Source organism: Sceloporus undulatus, chromosome 5, assembly GCF_019175285.1.
Source record: "Sceloporus undulatus isolate JIND9_A2432 ecotype Alabama chromosome 5, SceUnd_v1.1, whole genome shotgun sequence".
In the NCBI taxonomy this organism is placed as follows: Eukaryota; Metazoa; Chordata; class Lepidosauria; order Squamata; family Phrynosomatidae; genus Sceloporus; species Sceloporus undulatus.
In genome coordinates this window covers 21,248,742-21,275,971 of record NC_056526.1, presented here as the reverse complement: position 1 = coordinate 21,275,971, position 27,230 = coordinate 21,248,742, and the positions used below count along the sequence as shown (strand labels likewise).

General features: G+C 40.0%; 1 protein-coding gene across 7 annotated transcripts in view; it reads left to right on the top strand.

Annotated features, from left to right (window-relative positions):
* TMTC1 (transmembrane O-mannosyltransferase targeting cadherins 1) overlaps positions 1-27,230 on the top strand; it is a 187,755-nt gene that overhangs the window by 153,202 nt on the left and 7,323 nt on the right. For 6 of the 7 annotated variants that reach the window (XM_042467636.1, XM_042467635.1, XM_042467633.1 and 3 more), the window contains 5 exons: positions 2,759-2,867; positions 8,441-8,543; positions 22,548-22,683; positions 23,440-23,584; positions 25,249-25,386. In XM_042467636.1, the coding sequence (XP_042323570.1) occupies positions 2,759-2,867; positions 8,441-8,543; positions 22,548-22,683; positions 23,440-23,584; positions 25,249-25,386 (631 nt within the window). The remainder of the gene's footprint in view (positions 1-2,758; positions 2,868-8,440; positions 8,544-22,547; positions 22,684-23,439; positions 23,585-25,248; positions 25,387-27,230) is intronic. The other variant, XM_042467638.1, reaches the window with a different exon arrangement.

The window sequence follows — 27,230 nt, the reverse complement described above, 5'->3', positions numbered from 1 at the left end:
CATAGCATTTATATCCACATGTTTCACTGTGGTAACCTAAAACATGGAAAGGGGAAAATGGGTAGCACAGTTCAAGCTCACTGTGCCCCATGCTGTTTTTTATTGAGTTAGGAAGCAGCAGGAGAGGGAAAGAGAGAGTTATCAGTAAGTGACTTTATTCCAAGACACTAAAGCTAATGGCCCCCAGAAGGCAAGTGTTCCCCTTATCAGTGCTTCTGAAGAAACTTCATTTGCTGAAAGGTTGGTCTCCATTTAATTCACAGGAGGCTGAGGACTTGCAAAACAATTAGTAATTTGCTATTCTCAGGGACTTCCAGTTTTGAAGTCAAATATTATACTTGATTTAAAAAGCAACAACCAAGGATGTTTTCCACTGTGTTACACAGAGATTGAAAATTTGGTTTCAAAAAGTAATTAGTTATTGCCATAACTAATTGTTGTTTCAAAAATATTTTATTTTCCTGTTTTTCAAAGGTAATTACAACAATTGCTTTTAAAAGAAAGCAAACATCTAAATGCTGACAAGCAACAAGGGTAGAAAATACATTCTTTTCTGATCTGTTTGTTTATAGTCTCAGTGGTACCCACAATAGAGTATGAAGGACTTGTACCAGTGGATATTCCTCCTGAACCATTTACTGATGCAACCCCCCATATAACTACGATGTATCACAAAGAAATGAAGTTATTCCTCATTAAGTTACAGTTGTAATGTACTTCTGCTTGAGTAACTAGGAAAACAATACTTGTTTGGGTTTTTTTGTGGGTTTTTCGGGCTATGTGGCCATGTTTTAGAAAATTTTCTTCCTGATGTTTCACCAGCATCTGTGGCTGGCATCATCAGAAAATGCTTTGCCTGGAAAAATTGGGTGTATATATACTGTGTGAGCCTGGGAATGCAGAGTGATTTGCATGTGTATTGTTCTGTGCTGATAGCCGGCCTCAGGCTGGGAGGCTAATGCAAAACAGGATTAATGTCTGCTAATTGGTGATCATTATGTGCTGGGAAAGCCCCTGACTCTGAATGGTTTCCCATTTGCATTTGCTGAGTCCTTATTTTGCTCAGGACTGGTAGCCAAATTTTGTTCACTTTAAGGGTTTCTTCTTTCCGGTTGAAATTATCCAGATGTTTGTGGATTTCAATGGCTTCCCTGTGCATCCTGACATGGTAGTGGTTGGCATGGTCCAGAATTGGCACTAACATGTTAGCCTACAGTTTAGCTTCTTGAGTAGGATTCAGAAATTACCAAGTATTGTGGTCTTATCAATGTAATGGTCTTCCTTAGCTACTAAAGTCATGAAAATGTCATTCATTGGACAAAGGTAAAAGTAGGCTGGGAAGGGTGCGTGTCTGTTCACTTGCCTTAATGTTGCAGATTTGATTCTTGTGTGATCATGAAGGTCCATGAACTTTAAAAGGCCAAAAAAAAATGCTTTTTGAGTCTAGTATCTACTGTGTTTGTGAAAATGATACACAATTATTTTAAATGATGAGATGATGTAGGAAGCTGCCTTATAGTTAGTAAGACAATTTATCCATCCCCTCCCAGTATTGGTGGGAAAAGTCTAAGATCTGAGAAAGGTATCTTTCTCATCACCTGTTTATCGTCCCTTTTTAATTACAGATGCCAGGGATCAGAGCTTGGAAAAGTTACTGTTGGGACTATAACTGCCAGAATCCAACAGCCTGCATAGCCAATGTACCAGCTGAAGGATTGTGAGACCTGTAGTTCTCTCAAAATGGCTTTTCCCTCCTCTGCCCGGATTGATCCTGGGACCCTTTTGATTAGTGCAAAGCGTACATACTAGCTACTGAGCTATAGTCCCCCTCCATGTTGGCAGTCCCTGCAGCTCACTAACTCAGTGAAGCACACAGTGGAAACTTCTTTTGCAATGGGTTGGGAGTGATATGTTTACAAGACTTTTGCAATCCTCTGCAAAATTTCTTGGAACATACATGAAGAACTGGCACGAGTGACTGTAAAATTAAACCTGTATTGAGTAGCTCTGGTTTGTGCAGAATCTTAAAGTAAGGAGAATGGCTTCTTTCTCTTTCTGTGGAGAATGAGGCACCCCTTGAGAACAAAAAGCTTGGGTTTCACAGGGAATTGGGTCAATGCTATTAAGGTTTCTTAGACAGTTTCTCATCTTTTCTCCTCCAATATAATTTGGTTCCCCCGCAGGGACGTAGCCAAGGGAGGGTTCTTGGGGTCTGGACCCCCCCTTTCATTAGAAAAATGAATGGCGCGTGCTGCTGTGCCGCCGTACCCAAGCCCCATTATAATGGTGGCACTTAGTCTGGACCCCCCTTCCTAAAATCCTGGCTACGTCCCTGCCCCCCGCCTTTTTATTTCAGACTCTGCCTAGTTTTTTTTAACTGAAGTTTTACAGTCACATTGCTTGATACAACAGTAAGTTGAAAGGCATGAGACTGGGTTCTGTGAGTAGGTTGCCTGAGCTTCCCAGCAGGCAATAGAAAACTTTGCCAGCAGGTGCCAAGAGGCAAAAATGTAGCCTGTATCCAGTATCTTCTCCCACTCCTGTTCATGCTGTCAGGCTGTGGAATATGATACTGCCCCAGGAGATGCATAATTGAAGAAATTTAATTATTTAGCCCTTTCTGAAAAAGGAGATGACAGGCACCTTTGAATTTGTTCACAGTGTTTTAATCAATAGGTGAGCTGAGAAACTTTATTAAAAGAGCTGTCTTTCTCTTCCTTTGAACCCCAACTCCCACTTACAACTATATGATTTTCAGGACCCAGGGGAAGAAGGAGGAAGCTGTTCTCTTACTGAGAGATTCCATTCAGTATGGACCAGAATTTGCAGATGCTTACTCCAGTCTTGCATCGCTGTTGGCTGACCAGGTAACCAGTTCCATTCAAATTCATTCAGCCTGTGTGTGCTAGCATTGCACATTAATCAATATGGTGCTCCAGGCTCTGAAATGGGGATTTATCAGATTTGACCATTGTTGCCTTTGGGAAGACTATAACTCCCAAAATCCCCCACCTAGCATCGCCAGATTCTGGGAGTTGTTATCCAAATAAGTAGCTTTTCCAAGTTCTAGAATGATCAGTGTGCAGAATGTGTATCCAACCACTGGGTCTACAGGCCTTCCCTAAAGGACAAACCATATTATACACTCCTTTTGCAAGGGAAATGTACATCCTTTTATGTTTCCATCTTCTTTTCCCAATGGAGACTGCTGCCCCAGTTTGGAAACTCCTGATTTAAAACATGTATACAGTCATTTGCTGGTCTTTTCATTTTATTGTACTTGTTTAATGAAAATGTAGTGGGCTAGGGAAGGCAGAAGTGTTACAACAAGTATTTTCTCCCTTTTTTCTCTTTTCTCATTTTTCTTGTTTTCTATATATTTTGCTGAAATACATAGGTTGATAAGGGTAGCTGCAAGGGTTCGTATAATAAAGAGATCAGGCTAATGCTTCTGGAAATGTGGCAATGGAAAACTTTATGCACACACCTCTTCATACCAGTTTTCTCTTCTTAGTACTGGCCATGCTAGCTGAAAAATTCCAAGAGAAAATCCAGAAATAATTTTTTGGTGAATTGATAGATGCAGTGTAAAAGATATGTTGTGTATGAATAGTAGAATCTGAGAATGAATGGTAAGGCACCTATCTTTAAATGCTGTGCTGTTTGGGTCATTACAACCACATCTGTATCTCACTCAAATCCAGGAGTTCATCCCATTTGTTTTGTTAGAGCAAGGCCGGAGAATTAAAGCTGTCCTCCAGATACAGTATTGCCAACTGCAATTGCCAGCATTCTTCACCTTTGTATGTGTTGGCTAGGGCTGATAGGAATTGCAGTCCAAAAGACCTGAGCATGGATGTTTATGATAGGGTGACTTGGAGGTTTTTCATTCATAGGATGTCCATAAGTCAAAGTTAAACTGACAGCAGTTAACAACAAGCATCTGGGGAGATGAATGGTTCCTATCCCTGTGTCACACAATCAAGGTGTTCATTTAATTGTATATGTTAAGTGTATTTATCTCCAGCTTTTGATCAAATGTTTGTCAAGGAGGTTTACAGTATGCAGTCTGGCTGGTGGAGTCTGGTCATGCTGGCTACATACTGATTGTCTGGCTGGTTTGTGGAAATTCCCCTCTTTTAAAAAAAAACTTTTCAAGCACTGGTGCCAGTTCTTGGAAACTAGTTTAGCTCCTCTGGCATACAGAGGAACTCTAGCATGAGTTTCTAGTGTGGGGGGTAGGGCATCTTGAGAAGACAAAGATAGGAGGGTTTGCTATTTCAGCTGCCTCACTACCTCACTCACAGGAGGATTGGAGCAAAGTGCTAGAAGCCACACCACTTTTGAAGGAAGCAGACTGATTAATTGCAAGTTCTGGATTTATTTTTTATTACAGTTTGGGAAGAGGGAGGTGGAGGGAGCTTTTTGATTGCCTTCATTGGTCCTACATAGCACGTTTCCCCCAGTAATTTTGGGAACTAAAATGAGCCTTGACGGTTCCTTTGCTTCTTTAGTTGTAAAAGAGCCCCTTAAGATTAATGTTCCATGCTCAAGGGAGTTGGGTTGTAAGTCAGTGTAATTACCCTGTCCTCCCCTCAAAAGGTGATTTTCAAACAAGACCAGACTTGAAAGGAGAGTACGCTTACACAAGTGTGTGTTCGACTGATCCCCAAACTCTGCTGCTTTTGAAGGTGTTGCAACTTTAATCAAAGCTACTTCTGATGCTGGGAGACCAGCTTGTCATTCTTATGGACTTCAAAGTGTTTGCACTGGCTTCTGGTTTTTACACCATTCCCACAAATACATTTCTGTGGCATGTGTCTGACATCAATACTTCTGAAGATAGCAGCTTCATTTGTTTGTCAGCTTGAATTAGCCTGCTGACTTTGTGTCAGGTTGCATTCTTTATGTTCTCCAGAATATGACCATCATTTATTTTATTTCTCCTCCCTCCCTCCCTCCCTCCCTCCCTCTTTATTAAAAGAGAGAAGGGAAACTGTGTGAAACCTAAGTTGCTGTATTAAGCCAAAATGTTCCTCCAGAAGAATATTGTTTTGCTGAGATCTGCTGAAAAAATGTGACACTTTGAGTTACAGCATGACTAGAAACTTTTGAGTCCCTAATCAAGTTGGACTGCAGCTCTCATGATCCTTCAGTGTTGGCTGAAGCCAGGGTAGTCTCTTTTACAGGGTAAATGACAGTAACAAGGTAACTCCCTTGCTGGTCTGCAGATGTTTGTGAAGGCTTAGTGCATCTACTGGCCTAGTATCTTATACTTACCTTGGTGTCTGTCATCTTGGCTTCCACTGTCATCTTTTCTTTGGTCCAAAAGTTGGGAGTTTTGATAAGGATAAGGTTATGGGAGCCACAGTCCAACAACATCTTTAGGACTGTTTATTCCCCATCCCTGCTATAGTATAGTTTCTTGTATCTCCTAATTGTTAGCAGGAAAAGAAAGAAGGCTGCAAAGTTGTACCCGGACCCTCCACAGTTGTCCACTCCTGGCTTTGAGAATAACCAGAAAGCACCTGGAAGTACCTGGGAGTTAGTGTCGTTGAAGTCAGCAGGACTAAATTTAGTGTAGGCACCTATGGGATTACTGTACACTGAAGTTATACTTTCCAATTTATTTTCATGTTGCAGATAAATGTGAGTTATCTGGGAGCACTGTTAAAAAGAAAAAAAACAAGCAGGATTTGCACCATCTATGATATATGTTTTTGGCTGTGAAAAAAATCTCTTGCGGCCTCAGTTTATTCTTCAGTGCACATGTTTGCCTCATCTCAAACTCTGATAGAGGCCATTGTCTTTCACAGCAAAGGTATTCCATATTATTATAATACAAGTGTAAATTATGTGAAGATACCTTGTCCCACACTTACCTTTCTTCTCTGTGTGAGAGACTTTGATGGTTGCACTCCTTCCTTTCATAGATGATTCAGTCTGATAACTTGCAGTACAATATACTTTGAAATGTGTGCCCCTAAGCAAAAAGGTTCCCTCCAGCTATTAATGCCCACATTTGGAAAGTCCCATGTGCATTACTCACACTTTCAAGCACATTGGTGAAGTTTCTGTTCTGATGGGAAGAGTCTGTTGTCATTAATGTCCTTGCTGTACCTATTTTGCCCAGTACTCTGCTCCTCTTTCCATGAAATATGGGACAGGGCCCCTGTCCCCTTAATAGTTGGCTTGAAAAGGGAATTTCAGCAGATGTTGCTTTTCATACAAATAAGACCTGCTAACATTCTCTCTTTTATTTGTTGTTTTTGTGAGCTCTCATGTTATTTCCAACTTCTGGCAACCCCATGCTGAGCCTATAATTGGATTTTCTTGGCAAGATTTGTTTAGAGTTAGGCATGGTCCAGACCGGTGCTTTGTGCCGGCCTGGCCACGTACTAGGGTTGTGCTGGGGCAGAGCGACGGCATGGCCTGCAACCCTAGTACGTGGTGGCGGCATAATAATGGCAGCGCCCTGTATACATGGGTGCCATCGCTGTTACATGTGGCATCCACACATCACCGTGTGGTGCTTACATAATGAGTGCACCAGTGGCGCACTGGTTACACTGCCCCTGCAGCTTTAAAAGAACCCGTTTTGTGTGGATTTTTCCGCTGGAGGGAAGCCGCGCAGGTTTGGCAGCTGCGGCTTCCCTTCAGAGGAAAAACAGGCACCAGCAGGCCGCTGTTTTTCGGCAGTCTTTACTGCGCCTTAGTTTCCCTTTCTCTTCCTCTGAGGCTGAGAAAGTATGATTTATTCAAGGTCAACCAGTGGATGTCCTTGCCTGAGTGGGGAGTCCAACTCTTGTCTTCAGAGTCATAGTCCAGTGTTCAAACACTACACCACACTGTCTCTCTCCTTCTTTTATACAATCATTAAAGTTACAGGAGCCTTGTCAACTGTTTCACCTGGGAACCCTACTCATAACCACTACAGTCAGCTTTCCATATACAATGTATGGCCAGCCCTGCTTAGCTGCAGAAGGTAGAGTTTCATCAGATGCTTTCTGGTTATTCTCAAAGCCAGAAATAAGTAACTGTGGAAGGTCCAGGAACTGCCTCCCCACGCCCCCCCCCCCCCCCCCAAAAAACCACCAGGTCCTCAAAGACAGAAGCAGAACCTGGTTTTATTTGCAAAACCATAATGACATTCTGCTCACTTCTAGTTCCTAAAATTTGCCATTTGGAGCCCTGGTGGCGCAGTGGTTAAATGCCTGTACTGCAGCCATTCACTCAAAACCACAAGGTTGCGAGTTCAAGACCAGCAAAAGGGCCCAAGCTTGACTCAGGCTTGCATCCTTCCGAGGTGGCTAAAATGAGTACCCGGGCTGTTGGGGGCAAATTAGCTTACTTGCTGTTCACCACTATGATCTTTGGAATAGCGGTATATAAATAAAACAAATTATTATTATTTTTAAGGAGTGTAGCGGGGCAGGGGGAGTTGCAAAAGTACCAAGTGAAGTGGAAAATGTACTTTCTAGAGAGCTCTGTAGGTACAACTCTCATTTTTAACCACCTCACAAATAGCAAAGATACAGAGCAGAGGCCCACACAAAAGGGGCTTTCAGGTGGCACCGTTTATACCCAATTCAAGGCAATTAAGGCAGACCCAGCATCACCATCTAGTACCTTCAGACAGCAGTCAGGCAGATATGATGACTACCAACTATAACAAAATATGATGGCTCTCACTAATAACAAAAAGGACACAGATTTACACACAACTTGTATATGTGAATTAATGTATGCATCAATACACTTTGGAAAATAATTACTATAATTAGAAGTACAGTTCATCTCGCTCTGATTGGAAAACCTGTGACCTTTCTTCGCTGTTAGCTGAGTCTGCTGTGCTGGATTCATTCACAAGCTAATTAAAATACCAGTTAAGGTGTCTAAGAAGCAAAAAACAAAGCAAAACCCACCAAATTGTAAATTTTTGGTAAATGTTCCTGGCTCTCTTAAGCTTGACATGGCTCAGGGCCATCACTGGGTTTTAATGTGATTGCTGCCAAAATGTTTATGACTGGTGGATAGCCTCCCTCTTTTCTTATTGTTCTTAAACCAAGCTTAGTGTGAGCTACCCTTCAGATAGCGGGATATCTTTGGTAGAGAAGGACTGGGCTCATGGGTGCTGTGCTATAGGATCTTGTGGAGGGATACATTGGCATGGCTGCCTCTTCTGGGCTTTCTGTGTCAGATATCTGCAAGTCATCATGTTATTATTCCCTTTGTGTATTTCCTGTCTTTCCCCCAGAGTCAGGACTCAGTGCAGCTTAAATATCTTCTGTAGCCCTGTTGTAACATTATTCCATGACACTGTATTAATCCTTCCCTTTGCAAAAAGAAGCTGAGTGTAAGAGAAATGTACAAACAGCCATTAGTAGCTAAATTGACTGTCCTCTGGGTAATAATGTTTGCTAACTCTTTTTGTGTTAAGGACCAGTTAAAAGAAGCTGAGGAAGTATATCAGGCTGGAATAGAGAACTGTCCAGAGAGCTCTGATCTTCATAATAACTATGGGGTCTTCTTAGTCGATACTGGTAAGTAAAAAGGAGCCACAGTTTGTATACTATACTTCAATTATGAAAATCTTTCTTTGGATGGGCCAGAAGGACTGTTAGCTTAAACTGTGTCATTGTGAGATCCATCAGTAAAACCTTCATCCATACTATGTTTGTGAGGATTCTCCTTATTATCTGTAAAACAAAACACAGTTCAATGATTTACCAAGTTGTGTTTTTGTTTCCATTTTGGCAGTTTTGACATCTGGTACAAATATACAGTATTCGTTTTGCTTCAAAGTTGTGCAGTACTTCTTGTTTCCTAGCTGTTGCTGTTTTTCTAAAGCTCCTTTCTCTCATTCTCTTTGGCATCATTTGCCTTCAGTGCCCTCTGGTGACTTTATTAATTTTGTTGATGACATCACACTGTTATAGATGATATAATGATATTACCAGCAAAATCACCTGGGGCACTACAGCTTACCAACTTAAACTATATTGAGAATAAATGAAGCCAGGCATGATGAGAATAAATAAGACAAAGGGTAAAACCATCAGCAGAGGTTATAAACGGATGTCAAACATTCCTGAAAGATTGTGGATATTTAGTAAGAACACAGTCTCTTTCCAGCCACTAATTCTATAGCAGTCATAAGCAGATAATGACAATGGAGGGTCTACATAAATTCAACGTAGACAATGAGGCATTAGAAATAGTTAAGATTTCCCATACTTTGAATCAAACATTGTTAGAGTTCTGAGTTTTTGTGAAAAAGCCCCAAATAGGAGAGATTGTTGTTTAATCTCATCAGCAGAGCTAACTCAGCAGAATATATGTGAACAGAAAACTTGTTTCTCCCAGCCCCCACGTGTCTCCCCAATAAAGAACCAACACAAAGTTCTTAATTAGAGTAATATAAAAGAGTAAATTTACTTACAAAATCATGTGTATGAATATACACAGGCCAGGCTTCATGTTGGAAAGAAGAAAAAATGAGGTAGGTAGAAGTTCACATGCTTCTGGAGGAAGTTTCCTATCAGCATACTAGGGAGTCATGCTACTTTGGACAAGAACAAAGAGGAGATAATGGAGATTCTCAAGGGACAAATGGTAAGGTGTGCTCTTAGAAAACAGGAAATGAGGGAGGGGCTGTTAGTAAGCAATAAACTACCATAGACATGCACCTATATTCCTAGAAGGTCTCAGCATGCAAAGTTGCTATTGCCAACAAACATTGATCAGAAAAGAGACTGCAGTCAAGAAATCAGAGGACTAGGAATGGGAAGAGCAGTGGTGAAAGAATTAACAAAATCCTAAAGAGTAAAGGTATACAACTGAGCACTAAAGTTAAAATTGTCCAAGCCATTGTATTCCCCATCACTATGTATGGATGTGAGGGCTGGACAGCGAAGAAAGCAGATAAAAAGAAAAAACTCGTTTGAGATGTGGTGCTGGAGAAGGGTGCTGAGAATACCGTGAATGGCCAAAATGACAAACAAATGGGTCCTTGAACAAATCAAGCCTGAACTCTCCCTGGAAGCCAAGATGATGAAATTGCAGCTTTGTTCTTTGGCCACATCATGAGAAGGCATGTCTCATTAGAAAATACCATAATGCTAGGAAAGGTAGAAGGTAGTAGAAAGAGAGGAAGATTGCATGTCAGATGGCTAGACTAAATCAGGGAGGTCATGGGCCAGAATCTAGAAGACCTAAGCAGAGCAGTGGGGAATAGAAGGGCTTGGAGCTGTCTCATCCACAGAGACACCATGAGTTGAGGTCGACTCGGGGGCAGCTAACAACAGCAACATAAGCAACTGATTCTGTATTGTTGGTTTCAGAACAGATCATGACTTAGTATCTTATGCAACCCCAAAATTTGCAAGCAGCCAAGACTACTATATGTGCTTGAGAGTAAGTTGCACTGAACTCAGTGGGACTTGTTTCTGGGTAAATATGTGTAGGATTGCAATCCAAGGTTTCCATTCTGGGCGCACTATTGTTGAACTCCTCCTTAAATTAAGATTGCCAGGCAAAATAAGGGGCAATGATTGTATTTTAAAAAAAAAGGGGGGGGATTTCTGGGGTAGTTGCAAGCAATACTAGGTAAGTAATCCAATTCTGAAATTTCCTCTTCTGTGCAACTGTTAAAAGTACAGGAGCTCTGTTCACTATTTCATCTGGCAGTTCTATTCTGAATAGACATGTATAGGATTGCTCTGTAAATAAAGAAGTATTGAGTCCACTGGTAGGTTGCCTAGTCCCTTACACACTGAAAAAGTATATGCATTTTGTAGTCTTTCAAATTAGCAATGCTAAAAATCATGTTATCAAAAAAGCCTTGCTGAAAGTTTGAGATAAACTTAAATTCAGATTATATAGAGAACTACCCTTACGGTGTTCTGCCCAAGAAGCCTTTTTTGGAAAAGAAAAAAACCCTTTAAAAAATTGGCTATGATATTCTGATTTAGTAAAAGTAGTACAGGAGGATATGGAAATAAAGATTCAAGAAGAACTCAAAGAGGAAGGAATTCACTGTCATTGGTACCTGTACAGACAGCTGTGGGAAAGTTGGAAAATGGATAAGAAACTCATGGGTATCCAAAAGAAAAGAACAGAATGGGAGGATAGTACTGTAAAAGGGAAAAACAAATTGCTTTCAAGGTATTATAAAATGATATTGAACTGGGAGACGGAAGACGAAATAATCAGATATTCAATGGTGAAATGGGCCCAAAACATAGGACATAACATTGAATATAGAAAATGGGAAAACATTTGGATAAGAAGTTTAAAACATACAGTGTGCCAGGAGCTCAAGGAGAATGTTTACAAGATGACTTATAGATGGCACCTATCCCCGCAAAAAATTGTCATTTATGTATAAAAACAGTAATCCTATATGCTGGAAATGTATGGACAATGTTGGTTCATATTTTCATATATGGTGGTCTTGCAATATTGCCAAAAAAAAAAAAAAAAAAACCACTGGTTGGAAATTCATAAAATCCTGAATGTAAACATGAATATAAAAGTACCATTGTTACCAGAAATTTTTTTACTAGGTATGCTAGATGACAGTTTAGAAAAACGATATGGGAAAGTTTTGTTTTATTGTTTTGCCTGTGCTAGAATAGTGTACAGAAAATTCTGTAAAAAACCAGAAGTACCTTCTATAGATAAATGGCTTTGTAAATTGTTTGAAATGGCTGAAATGGAAAAGCTTACATGCTGGATGAGGGATAGAACTGAGAATTGTGAAATTCAAGAATGAGAAGATTTTTATAAATTCTTAGAAGCAAGATGGGATAAGAGATTGTTGTATAAAAAGACGAATTTGAAATGAATCACTTAATAATACCTTTTTTTAAATCTCCCAGGACTTATTGAAATAATGAATATATGTTATGTTGGTAGAAAAGTATATTGTAAGAAGTATGGATAATACATAATTTTACTCTATAGTAGTAAATATTTTTAGGTTAAGTGATGAATATACTTATGGGAATACTAAGGAATGAAGACAATGGAAGTTCAGATCCAGGTGAAGGAACTTAAAGAAATAAAGAACAAATTTCAAGATAAAATCAAGAAGAACATAATTATCAAATCTCAAGCAGTATTAGGAAGATGTTTTATGTTAAATGTGTTTTAGTATAAGAGTCCGGTTTTTGGTTTATATTGTTAAGTTTTTGTCTATGTTTTGTTGGTTTATATGTGAGGTTTAGGGGGGAGGGACTATTATGTTGTATTGTGAGTATTTGTCTGATGTCATGTGAAAAAGAGTAAAAATAATAAATAAGAAAAAAACAAAAACAAATTAGCAATGCTATCAAGCCCATGACCTTCCCACTCCATATTTGTCTTTTCAGTCCAGCAGAGCATTGCCTTCTTTTCTGCCTGGGCCTAGCCAAGGGCTCTCTGCCATATCCTGACACTAATGCAAGACGACCACTCACTCTGAACCACAAAATGCTTCTTTGGCTTTTCTGCCAGCTGCTCAGTGGTGGCAAAACAGCTCTTCCATTTGGAGAGGCTGAGCTCAGCTGCGATAAAATAAATAAGGCTTTACAGTCGGGCATGTTTTGGCGAAACACAGATGCTGTGAACCAGAGAGAAAGAATCTTCTTTCTTAGCAGAGACTATTGACAGAATACAGAAATCTTAACTCCTTTAGTGCTGGTTCAAATCCAGCTTCTGTGGCCCCAGTTTTCTTCCTGGCACATACATAATGGAAAACGATGCTGTGAAGGGCATTCTTCATTAACTGAGTTTGTACAGCAAGAAAATAAGCTGCTCTTTTCACTCTCAAAGTGGCAGGAATGGGCTGGGCTCCAGAACAGGTCTGAGACACTTGTCTGAGCTATTGACCATGAAAATTACCCAGCTGCTGGGCCTCAAGTTTCTGTGACCAGCCTATTTCAGTATAAAATGGGGAAAAGGGTACATTTATTTGCTTGCTTGTTTGATTTATATTATATAATTGGACAAATTCCAGTCTTAAAATACAGTTGACTTAAAAGCAAATTAAAATGCTTTAAGAAGACTACAACATGCCCCAGTATAAAGCTTCTTCCTCAGCAGCTAGCTAAAAATGCATTAAAAGGACTACAACGTGCCACAGTAAACAGCTTCTTCCTTAGCAGCTAGCCACCTGCCAAAACATACTTTAACAAAACAGGAAGGATACCAGCCAAGTCTACCTTCCCTAACTAGTTCTGCAATATGGGAGCAGGAACTGGGAAGGCCCTCTCTTGTAGCCCCACTAGATGTGCCTGTGAAGGTGGTGGAAACCAAGAGAAACCCAACACATCCACCAGACCTGAAAGGCAGGAAGGCTTGTGTGGGGGATTACGGTCCTTCAGATTGGCTGCAAACAAGTAATCTCATTCTACATTTAATCCCAGTAGGAAATTAAATTTGGACAGCCTATCAAGGTCTGGGTGTTCTGTTGTCCCTCTATCATGCTGCTGGGCACTGTGTGTAGTTGCTTTACTGGGAAAGTAGAAGGGTAAAAGTGCCCTTTTGGGGCATAAAAGCCAAACCCTGACCCAAAATTTTACATTCTAGATCCTCCAACAACTTCACAAATCTATTGTTTAAATTTTGTGTATGTGTTGAACACTTATTTCATTTATATTCCACCTTTTTTGAAAGAGTTAATTTTATCTTCACTGTAACCCTGTGAATTAATATAGGCTGGGAATGAGTGCCTAGTCCAAGGGCACCCAAAGACCTTCATGGCTAGTTGAGGTTTTGAACATTTGTCTTTCCCATGGCAGCCCCCTCCTCATTGGAATGCACTGATATACACTTGTCCCTCCATATTCGCTAGGGTTAGGGGCACACGACCCCCGTGAATATGGAAAAACCGCAAATAACAAAACCACCATGTTTTTACCTGAGAGGACACACTCTAGGAATTTCTAGATCCTCCAGTGCAACTCTGTGGTGAACGTCTGACAGACAATGCTATATAAAAGTTCATTAAACGACTTCAATGTCTTTTAAAATCAAACTAATACAAGACGTTTAGAATAGCTAGATTAACCAAAGGGAAATCTGAAAAAGGTTAGAACAGTCTTTCCCAATTGGGTGTTCTCCAAATGCATTGGACTACAGCCACTGATCTCCAGCCAATCTGCAATCTGGCTGTGTTGATGCGATTTATAGGCCAACACACCTGAAAGTTCAGAAAGGCTGCAGTGGGTCTAGTCTCTACAACACAGTACAAATCAAGGGCAATAATTAAACAAGGTGAACAGCCAGTGATCAGTTGTTAGCAGCCAAAAGCTTGGGTGAATGTTAGAGTCCACTGGCTCTAACTTAAATTAATACTTGAGACACTTGTAAACTAACCTTTTGAGCCCTATAGTAGACTGCTCAGCAATTGCTCCTCTTCAGTAGGGGTATGAAGAGGTAAACTGGTTTATTTTTCATTTTAATTAAAATTAAGAATATACAACAGTATTATTTTAATATAATTTAAGTGTAACATTTAGGGGAATGGGGTGTGTGTTGCTCTCTAGTTGTTGATAGACTGCAACTCGCATCATCACTTACCACCAGCTATACTGGCTAGGGATGATGGGAATTGCAGTCTAATGACATCTAGAGAGCCACATTTGACATACCCCCACACACATACATACACCCTGCATGCAATAATGGGAAGAAGAATGGGATAGGTATGTCCTAAATTAGCCTTTTCCAATGCCAGCATACTTCAGATGTTTTGGATTGCAATGCCCATAATCCCCTATCTGGGATAGTACCTGACCTGGCCTGAGGTACAGGGCAAAGCAGGCCGCAGGTGACGCAGTTCAGTCAGGAATAATTGTTGACCAATGAGTCCTCTAGCAGCAGCTCCTTCTTTTTCCAAAACTTCTCATGGACTCAAATGGCCTGAGGCCAGGGAACATAGTAGCCACTCTCCATGCTGGTGGAGGATGATGAGAGTTGTAGTCCAAGACATCTAGTTGGCTGAAGTTTGCAGAAAGACATATTAAATAAATAAATATGCATTTATTATCCCCCAGTTGTTGCAACTTTGGCTTTGGAATTCTGTTCAGTTTCTGATATGAAGCATTTTGTATCCCAGAACTTATGGCCTTCCAGATGCTGTACTGCAGCTTCCATCATCCATTAACAGGAGCTATTCTGGGTTGTGGCTAATGGAAATCTACAACATCTGGAGTGCCACACATTCCCCCTCTTGTTCTATGCCTTACCTGTATTAGGTACAAAAGGACAAGCAGCTATTCCTTAGTGTACAAGCATGTTTTCTTCTCCAGAGGCCCAGGATCTATTGTAGATTTTAAAACATTAAATGTAGCCTTCTCAATGGCACTGTTGAAAGCACAGCTCAGCAATAAGAAGAAAACTGTTTCGGTAATAAAGATGGTTGTTACTGTTCTGTTCCCACAGTGAGATTATTAGTTTTGACTCTAAAGGCATAGATATAAAAAACATGGGGATGATTTGAGTCATATGTCTCTCACTCAATATTGCCCTCATACTGTCATTTATCTCCTTCCGCCCCTACTCCCCAAAGACATTTTTGACAGTTCATGTGAAATGTGCAGCAATTAAAATGCTGGGGATTGTGACAAATCTTTCTCCCACCGGCTGAGCCTTCCTGCCAGCGGAGATGACCAAGAGACCTGTTGCTATCGACCCTGACTTTTCCAGAACCTCTAAGACTTAGAGTCTAAGCTAAGTCCATGGAATGAGATACTTAATTATACTTCTGGCAAAACCCTCTGATTCCCATGCTCTACAGTAATAAAAGACTTAAGAGTATGTGATGGAAATAATGTGAGATTTCCTCCCTTTCTTAAAACAGTCGCCACTTTCTTTTTCTTCCTTGGTTGTACTTTTTCTACATTGCAAGCCTGCCTTTCAGTTGCAGATGTCTCTCCTTCTATATTCTGTTAAGTACTATGCTCCTGGATTAAAAGAGCCCTGGGAGTTTAGACCAAACTCCTACCTGGTTCTATCTGGTTCTTCTTTTAACTGAGGGTTTAGCAAATTTACATTCCAGAACTAATGTAGTCACAGTGTTACTGGGCTGGGATTTTTTTTTAAAGTTAACATTTCCTAGTAACCTTTTAAATTACTTTTTAAGGGCATTTTTAGAGGGATATTTCAAATGTTACACCATTCTGGCTGCATCTGACTGCAGAAATAATCCAGTTTGACACCACTTTAACTGCCATGGCTCAGTACTATGGGATACTGGGAACTAGTTTTGTGAGATAGTTAACCTTCTCTATCAGAGAGCCCTGGTGCCACAACAAACTTGCAAATCCCACCATCCCATGCCATTGAACCATGGCAGTTAAAGTGGTGTCAAACTGGATTATTTCTGCAGTGCAGATGCAGTCTCTCTTGCCAATCCTTTGAACCAAAAGTAACGAGTAATGAAATGGGTTAACTTAAAGGTGTTTTTTAAAAAAATGAACAGCAATAAAATTATTTGGAAAGTGGCAATGGCTATGGCTTTGTAAGAAGTTATATAATGAATTTCTAAAAAGCAACTTTCAGAGTTCTGGCCATGGATAGCTTTCCCAGACACTATAATTCAGATACGTTAAACATTTTGTGCCATCACATATATCCTTTATTCTTCCACTTTCCCTCTCTTGTGTAGGTATTACTATTTTTAGATATATAAGGATCTACATTTGCTTTGAAATTTGGAGTAATTTTAAACATTTAATGAATGAATGGATTCTGGAATGATATTAAACTATTTGGTTTGTGGTTTCATGTCTTAACCTTGGTGTATCTCCATTCTCTCTCCTCTTGAACTATAGCTGCTAGAGGAGATGAGAAGGTTTAATTTCCATTTCCATCTAATCATGGTTTGTTATTAGGTGCAAATTGTAGTTTAGGGCAAGGGCAAGAATCATGTGGCTTTCTAGATATTGTTGCATTGTAAGTCTCAGCAGAACTAGCTAGCATAGTCAATGATGAAGACAGTAGGTGGCCTACACAATTCTCACCCATATTTGTTGCAGTCCAAAATATGTGGAGAACCAGACTTTGCCCACCCCTGGTTTAGAGAAATGAACTCATATTTCAAAGTTGATTCACTTCCCTAAAGTGTAGTTAAGATGAACAAAGATTGTCTGTGTTCAGATATAATGACAATGCTTACTTGAAAATGGAATCAAACACTTGGAGGAAGAGCAGGAAGTGGAAAGCTAATAAACCCATTTGTGCACTGGTTAAACTGACATTTATCATTTCTTCCCAGTGCAGGTATTGTGGCCTTAGTTCTCTTCAATTACTTTCTGGTTTCCAAACTTTTTTTTTTAAAAAAATTGCCATCACTCTTTTCCTTGGAAACTAGTCTCTCTTTGGAAAATGGAATACAATTCTGTAATGCATGTTTATTTGTAATCAAGTCTCTCTGTATTCAGTGGGCCAGTCCTCCAAGGGACATATGTATAGGATTGCAGCCTGAAAACCATTATTATTACAGCCTCTCCTTAGGCAGGATTCATTTTCATTTATTTTATTTGGATTGTTTCCCTGCCCTATCCTGAAAACCCAGAGAGAGTCATAAAAATGTTTGCTAGCAACAGAAATTTAATTGTAAGTGGTATATTATATCCAAATAAAATTTCTACTGAAGCACTAGAGATTAAGACTTAATCTAAATGCTCTTAGCTCTGGTTATTGTTGTTGTTTTTTTACTTGAGCCAAAACAGGAATATTTTATCATGCTTCCAGGTAATTTCCAGGTTTAGCTTGGCTCCCTTCCCCAAATTGATGTAGCAATGCAACTCTTCTCTTTATTCTCCCATTGTATGGTTATAGTATACAGATGGGACAAACAAAAGGCATTCTTGATGGATCTTGCGAACCATCTCCATATTTATCTTTCTGAAAAGCCGTTTCATGATGTATGTCTTCTTACTTCAGTATCATGTTCAGCATAGCATGGGTTCTTTTGATTCTGTCTTTACAGTGTAAATTCAAATGTTCCTGTACTTCAGGTGACCTAGACAAAGCTTCATCACACATAGAGCAAGAAGGATGTATCAGGAAAATCAGAATAACCCTGCGGCTTGCAAATGCTCAAAAATATGTCAGGGGGGAAAAATCCTGTAGTTAGTAAACTCCATCCCACCCCCAATAGATCATAAAAACTCATTGGTGTGGAGCATTGATAGTGAAATGGGAGGGGGAATGGAAGTGAGTGGTTGGATAGGGAGAGACATACATACAGAAAAGTTGGAAAGGTCCATTACATTATCTGGATAGGTCACTGTTTGGCTTACACAGCAAATCTATTTTTGAATGTCTTCAGGGAGAGAAATGAGCAGTCTATAGAAATCACTGAAGAAATTTGAGATTGTAATGTAGTTGGAATTGGAGACAAGTGTGTTCATTACTCCCATATCAAACTTTGGAGGGAGAGGGACAAATCAATGGGGACTAAGCATGCTCACTGAACATAGATTGGGTATTATGGGTGGGGGGGATATAATGAAGTAGAGGAGCTGGAACCAAGAACAGAACACAATTTTCCACTACCACAGTTTTGATGAGGGGCCCCAGTTGGGGAGTATAATGGAGATACCTCTGTTTCTCTGTGAGAACAATGCTCAGGTAGTATTGGATCTTAACAAGGAAATTCTCTGCATGATTACAAAGATGAAGAGAGATCATAGCTAAGGGCAGGTCTCATGTTTTGCATGCCAAAAGATCTTGGATCAGTCTGTGGTGTCACCAGTTAAAAGGGTTGAGATAGTGGGAGAGACCTCTTCCTGGAGAGCTGTTGCCTCTCAGAGTACCGGGTTAGGTTGGACAAATGATATGACCTGGTGGTTTCCTGAATTTCTAAGATTTTTTGGCCAAGCTGTGGAATGAATTGTGGCAAAGAAAGATATGAGTATTCATACTCCCCCTTCCCCACTATACTGAATATATGACTTACACTGAATACAGGTGTATGTCAATCTGAGTCTCACTGTAGAAATAGCTTGCAGTACAGGTGGAATAACATGGGACCTTACGTACTCTCATCAAAAGGTAGAGCACACGTGAGAATCATGCAGATGTTGTTGAACTGCAACTCCAGGCAACCCTAGCCAACATAACAAATGACAAGGGATCCTGAGAGTTGTGGTCCAGCAACATTTGGACTAATGATTCCCACCTTTCTGGTACCTTTGTTCATTCAGCTAAAACAGTCTATAGAGATGATAATAACAAGGTGTAGGAAAGGTGGTATCTTGAGTCTGAGTTATCAAACGGTTGGCTGGAGAAATTGGTATTCTGGATGTTCCTCAGATGTAATTCCCATCATCTGCGGGCAGGATGGCTGGTGATCAGGTAAAATGAGAATTGTTTGAAATTCTTTTGGGCTTTATGAATCAAAATCAGAATTTTGAAAAATGTCCTGAAACTTATAAGGTGGCTGAAGGGAGGTCTGAGTATTGATGAAACCTGTTCCCGTTAATGGAGCCTGAAGAAGTTACTTTTTCCAACTACAGATTACAGAATTCCCCAGCTACTCTAGCATGACTACTGGGGATTCCAGGGGTTGTAGCCATAAAAAGCAATTTTTGAAAAGAAAGCAGTGTTGGTTTATTTCAGTATAAAAAGAGGAGAGGAAAGTAAAAGAGTCTTCTGCTACCTTTACTAGTTTATTTTGGCATAAGCTTTCATGGATTGCATTTGACTTGTTTAGATGGATCTGAAGAAGCGGTCAATAGCCCGCAAAAGCTTATAAAACAAATTGGTTCGTCCCAAAGGTGGCACAAGATGCCTTTTTTCCTCTCTCTTTTTAATTCAAAAAGTTAGTTTACCAAGTTCTGACTAGCAACCATTCCTTGTCAAGAGACAAAATACTGTGTTCTCTACCCAGTTGCAGCTTCCAGACAAGAGCAGTATTGCAGTCTAGCTTTTGAGATTACTATAAATAAAACATTAGCCTATGGGTCTTAGATCATTCACACTACTCCAACGTAACATATTTTGGCCTTGGAGAGGTTAGCTAGCATCTTGTTAGTGAGTTACAAAAGCATTAAGTCTAATTTACACTATCATAATCCACTGTTCTGGTCATTGTAGAGCTTGGAATTCTTTACTAACTGTATAACAACTGAAATTCCCCCCTCATCTCTTAAGTGATGCAATCTCCCAACATGGCCATTTCTATGTCATTGGAAAGTGGGGAGATCAGTTGAGACATGTACAGCTATTTTTCCATAGCTGAACATACTCATACTGCAAGGACATCATCTGCAAGATTTTAAGGATCCTGGGAGGTTCATGCAGGTGTCTGTTGCATCATGTTCAGCTGCAAGAATATAGCTGGATATATCACCACTGATCTCTCCACTCTTCATCAATATTGAAATGGCCATATTATTGAGAGGGCTGAATCACATAAAAGATTGGGGGGGGGGGTTAGACATATCTCCATACCAGACACATGTCTTCCAATGCAGGATTCCAGTCATATTTGAAAGTTTCAAATAAAATGAGTCTTAACACAGTCTCTCCTTGCCTTGACATACCTTAAACTTTAGTTATTTTTAACCTTGACATGTTTATTTGAATTTCACATGCAGATTATGTATGCATACTGCTGTGAGAGATGTTTCCGTATGACAGGCAGTGGATTCATGTACAAAATTTATCTTAAATAGCTGTTTTCTTTCCAAGGTTAGCAATCTGTCACTTTTCTCCAGGATGAAATTAACATCAGCACATTTGTGGTGGGTTTTTTTTAAAACATAAGACACCGATGAATGATTCTGCTTAATCAGTTTACACGCAGGTTGCACGCTCCCTCCTCTTTTGTAATAGATTTCTCTGTCACATCTTGTCCAGGCAAAATATAGTAGTATAGCTCCGCCATGTGGTGATGTAGAAAATATTTCAAATTTTACTATGCAGGACAATTCAGATTAATACGAGTTGTCTCCAGAATGTTCAGTGGGAAGAAACAAATAGCCCTGGCTGACCTGTGGAGAGAGATTGTGTAGCTTTAGCTTAAGCTTGATTCCCCCCCCCCCCCATTTAATATTAATTCCTCTCTCCTCAAAGCCTTTCTTTTAAGCTGTCTTGATCATCCTCAGAGAAGCTATTAAATGATAAATAAATAGTATCTTCAGCAGTGTTTCTTGGACAAATCATTCCCATTGCCCACCTATGGAAGATGTAAAAGGCAGGCTATGTGGGTTTATCTCATTTCACTATTACTACAAATCTGTGGTAGTCAAGGAAGAAAGAACAAATGTACAGTTAAATTGAACATTAAGAAAACAAAATATTGACCAAAGATGAAAAATGACTACAGAAATATTTAACTCTTTCATTGCCTACTTTAAAGCTATGTGAGATGATGAAGATATTAAAATAATTCAAGATTTTCCATACCTTGGCTTAGACATTAATCAGAATAGAAACGGCAGTCAAGAAATCAAAAGAAAACTTGGAATTGGAAGGGAAGCCATGGGGGGGGGGGGACTAGACAGAATCCTCAAGTGTAAAGATATATAATTGAATACCAAAGTCAGGATTATCCATACTATTGTATTTCTGATTTCTATATTGCATTGTGAGAGCTAAAGATAGCTCGTAGGAAGAAAATCAACTCATTTGAAATGTAGTGCTGAAAGAGAGTTCTGCATGGCCAGGCAAAAAGACAAATGAATGGGTCATAAAGCAGTCAAGTCTGAACTCTCCCTAGAAGCCAAGGTGACTAACCTGAAATTGTCGTACTTTGGATGTATCCTGAAAAGTCATGACTCATTAGAAAAGACAATGAAGCTTGCTAAGATGGAAGGCAATAGGAAAAGAGATGGATAAACTCAGTCAAGGAAGTCACAGCCCAGAGTTTGCAAGACCTGAGCAGGGCTATAGATAACAGAGTTAGTTGGGTATATGGCATTGTTGATATGTCTCTTTGAGTTGACTTTGTTTGCAATGATAGGGCTGAATCTGTATCCAGATTCCTTCACTCAGGCATAGGCCTGTTCCTTCTCTACCCATTGCACTGGAGCCTGGAGAGTTTGCATTTATATTTATCACATGTATATTATTTCCTTTCTTCTATACAGCTCCATACTTGCATGCACGGTTTCCTGTGAGGCTGAGATAATGGCTAGCCCAAGGTCATTGAGTGAAACTGTGGGGTGACAGGGAGCTTGTACCTCATCTCATACTTCCATTGCATCACCATGCTGAAACTATCTTGCTTTAGTGTGCATAACATGGCCGTGATGTGTTGTACATTTGACAATGCCACAGCAGCCTTGAACAGAAGTTGTCTTGTTAGGTGGGGCAAATGGTCTCCTACTGCTGTATGGGGCAGTCATGTTTCACTAAACATCTTTCAACTGGATGCTGAATTTCTCTGCAGTTCAATAATAACATATCAAAAAAGCTATCATTTGACATTTTGTCTAACTTTTTTTCTCTTTGTAAATGGAGTCCTAAATCTTTCCCTATGGGGAGGACACATATGATACACTTGCAGGATAGATTAACAAGAAACATGATCCAATTTTGTTTCCTAGGATCTCCAGAGACTGCAGTTTCCCACTACCAGAAGGCCATCCAGCTGAGCCCAAGTCATCATGTGGCCATGGTGAACCTGGGTAGGTTGTACCGCTCCTTGGGACAGAACAAAGAAGCTGAAACTTGGTACAAACGGTAAGAGAAGGCAGGATATGTGATGCCTCCTCTTAATCTTCAATTCCATAATTGTACAAGAGAACATCATATTTTTTATCAGGAACAAATTCTGATTCTCTGAATGAATTGTGTAAATCAGTGGTCCCCAAACTGTGCCCTTTAAGAGATTTTGGACTTCAGTTCCTAGAGGCCTTAGCCATGTTGGCCAATAGTCTGGGATTCTGGAAGCTGAAGTCCAAAGTCCCTTAAAGAGCAGAGTTTGGGGACCACTGGTATAAACTGTTGTTTTGTACATGTACTTGTTTTTAGCATTTATTACAGTGGTAGTATTTAAATTTTTAGCTGAAATAAGGATTATTATGGAAAGGGCTTTTTTTGGTGGAAAATTCCTCCTGTTGCAAATGCTCCTTTCTGGGAGACTACAAGTCCTAGAATCTTTAACCAGCATAGCCAGTGGCCATGTTAGCTAGGGGATTATTGTCTAAAATGTGATATCCTCTCCCCCCAAGTCTGCTCTTGACTACAAAAAGCTTTCCCATGCAGACTGTTCTCCTGTAAGAACAAGGATGGCAATCATGTGGCACTCTAGATGTTCTTGGTTTGCACTCCCCAGCACTCCTTATCAGTTTTTGTGCTGGCAAGGAATGCTAGGAGTTGCAATCCAACAATATCTGGGGGGCTGGATTTTAGAACCTTCAGCAGACACATTTCGGTTCATGCTGTTTGCTCTCTCGTCTCTCTCCATATCCTGCCTTTTGGTTGAAAATCCTATAGGGCATTGAAAGTGACACGAAAGGCTGAAATTCTGACCCCTCTTGGAGCACTGTATTACAACACAGGGCGATACGAAGATGCACTAAAGGTGTACAGAGAAGCTGCAGCACTTCAGCCATCCAATAAGGATACTCGTCTGGCCCTGGTGAGTGTGTGGACAGTGCATTTCCAGTTTTTCTAATTCCACAGAACAGCAGTTGACAGATTTTAGTTTTGTAAATTTCAGCTTGGGAGAAGTAGCAGGGAAGAAAAGCCAGTTAACTACAAGAGGGGGTGAGCAGAAGGTAGATCTGGATTTGGTTGTAAATCTCTGAGAGAAACAAACATTTCATAGAATCATAGAGGTGGAAGAGACTTGAAGGGCCATCCAGTCTAACCCCTTTCATGCAGAAAAACATAATCAAAGCACCCCCCACAGATGGCCATCCAGCCTCTGTTTAAAAACCTCCAAAGAAGGAGATTCCATCACACTACAAGGGAGTGGGTTCCACTGTTGAACAGTTTTTACTGTCAGGACATTCTTCCTAATGTTGGGGTGGAATCTCTTTTCCTCTAGTTTGAATCCATTGCTATGAGTCCTATTCTCTGGAGCAGTGGAGCAACATCTGAGTTCCAGATGTTTAACAGTGTGTTTGTACTTTCTAGTCGTATGATGACCCCATGAATTTCATTGGGTTTTCATTAAAAAGGAATGTTCAATGGTGGTTTTGCCAGTTCCTTCCTCTGAAATATAGCCTATAGCAACTGGTATTTGTTGGTGGTCATCCAAGAACTAACTAGGGCTGACTCTGCTTAACTTCCAAGATCAGACAGGATCTAGTGCCTTTAAGGTGTTTGGGCCCCCATGTTTAGCAATAATAAAATGACTATGTGCCTGTAAACTGCTATAGTGCAGAAAATTTACAGCTACCAGAAGTAGATTTTAAGTGACCGTGAGCACCATTCAGTTCCATTACTGGAAACAACTTCCTAGGCTCAGGAATTGTTCATTCTCAGTTTGTGTCTTTTGCATTAAGCTGCTTTTGTAAATCTCAGGGTTCTAATAAAATATAGTAAACCTCTCAAGCTTGCAAGTCTTGAATTACAGAGTCCACGAAGCCCAAGTCAGAAAGCTCAGAGGTCACTGAAGCAGGCTTAATTTTTAAAAATAATATTTTAGAGAATATGTTGAACAGTAATATGGTTACAGTAATCCATGTTCTGTCAACATCCCAGGTAGTATATTATAATGATTTTTTTCTGGGGCTACCTTTGAAAACTGTTATAGAAAGATCATGACATGTAGAATAGCTCCATGAGGCTGTTAACCAATACATTTAGCAATTAATATTTCTTTTTGGTACTTAAAGACCTTCACTAACCATGAGTTTATTTGTGAGTTTAATTCAAAGTGCCCTTATTCACTTTTTAAAAGACTCAGTAGCTTAGGCCAGCTGCCTCCAACCTTTTGCCTTCCAAATGTGTTGGTCCAAAGCTACCATTATCAGTAGGTAGAGGGAGGACACTGGCCTATAGCCAGGGTATTGAAAAGATAACCTACTCTCCTGCAGGTCTGCTAAAGTGTTCATATTGTTGTCTTCTGGCTTTTGTGCCACTATCTTTTTATGTGAAATATGTGTATACTTGAGAAAGGGCCTTCTTACTGGTAGCATCTCAGTTAGTGAGGTTAGCCTCTTCTTGATGGCTTATAGGCAGGCTATACCAAGTTGTTGTGGTAGCACCAAATCCTTACCATTTTCTAATAGAGGAGAGAAAAGATTATGTCCTCTGATTGTAGTGTACTAATTGTTTGTCTTTGCTTTTTTGTAGGCTCAGGTTTTGGCAATGATGGGGCAAACCAAGGAAGCTGAACAAATGACCAATCATATTGTGACCGAAGAGGCTGAGTGCCTGGAGTGCTACCGCCTTTTGTCAGCTATTTACAGCAAACAAGAGAATTACAACAAGGTACATATCACATGTTGTTGTTGTTAATTGCCTTTAAGTCGACTTTGACTCATGGCAACCCCATCCCTGTCCTCCACTGCTCTGCTCAGTCCCTGTATGCTCAGGCTCATTGCCTCCCTGATTGAGTCTAGCCGTCTGGCATCCTCTCTTTCTGCAGCCCTCTACCTTTCCTAGTATTATTGTCTTTTCTAATGATTCATGCCTTCTCATGATGTGACCAAAGTACAGCAGCCTCAATCTAGTCATCCTGGCTTCCAGGGAGAATTTGGGCTTGATCTATTCTAGAACCTTCCCCTCTCCTCCTCCTTTGCCATCCACGTAATATCCTCAGCACTCTTCTCCAGCACCACATCTCAAATCAAAAAGATTTTCCATGGTCTTCTTTCTGTCAGCTTTCTTCACTGTCCACCTCTCATATCTATACATGGCGATAGGCAATATGATGGTTTGGATGAGCCCCATTTTAGTATTCACACTTTAGTATCTTGTCCAGTTCTTTCATAGCTGCCTTTCCTAATCCTAGTCTTCTTACTTCTTGACTGCAGTCTCCATTTTGGTCAGTGTTTGATCCAAGGGATCTCCTTGACTATTTCAATTTTCTTGTTATCTATGATGATTTCTTGTAGATTTTCCATGGTCATTATTTTTTGTTTTCTTAATGTTCAACATCAAGCCTACCTTGGCATTTTCCTCCTTGACCCTCTTCAATAATTGTTCCAGATCTTGGTTAGTTTCTGCTAGCAGTATAGTGTTGTCTGCATATCTTAGATTGTTAAAGGTCCTTCCTCCAATTTATTATTATTATTATTATTATTATTATTATTATTATTATTATTATTATTATTATTATCCTTTATTTATAATTTTATAAATTTTCACTTCTCCTCCTTATTAGTCTAAGCCTGCTCTCCTTACAATGTTTTCTGCATACAGGTTGAATAGATAGAGTGATAGTATGCAGCCTTATCTGACTTCTTTGCTGTTTCTCTGTACTCAGGTCTCATTACAGCCTCTTGTCCTGAGTAGGTTATGTATCAGGATAATCAAATACAGCTTTTCATGATCTATGCAGTCAAAGGCTTTGCTGGAATCATTAAAGCACATGCAGATTTTGGCATTCCCTACTGCGCTCTATTATCCATCATGTTTGCAATGTGAGCCCTAGTGCCGAACTTGCATGTGGCACATAGGAAGAAGAGATAAATGAAGAGGAACCTCAAAATTTGGAAAAGAAAGTGAAACCAGCACTCAAAGTAATTGAGAAGAATAAAGCACCAGGAACAGATGACATACCAATAGAACTGCTGCAATTCACAACAGCAGAATCAAGTTCAACTCTAATTAAAATCTGCCAACAAATATGGAAAACAAAGCAGTGGCCCTCAAGTTGAAAACACATGCCATCCTGATGGAAAAACTCTCTAGTCAGACACTTGGTTAGGAGACACACCTTAGCTTTATCAGCTTGAGATAGTCTTAGACACATGGGTAGCAATAGGCCTAAGGTTAACCCCTTGTTTTCATATGCGTTGTGCATGTATTGGACTGGACTGTCATTTGGGGATGTTTCATAAAAACACAGAATTGTAGATTCAAAAGAGTATCAAGGGGTATCTAGTCCAAGTCTTTGCCAGTGCCAGAACTCACAACTAAAATTTCACTGACAGATGACTATCCAATCTCTTTTTAAAAACCTGTGGGGAAGGAGAGTCAGAAGTACCTTTTACAGTTGGCCCTTCTTATACACAGAATTTTTATACATGGATTCAAGCATCCACGGGGCATCTTGAACCAAACCCCAGCGTATAACAAGGGTCCACTCTATACTCAACTGTAAGTTGACC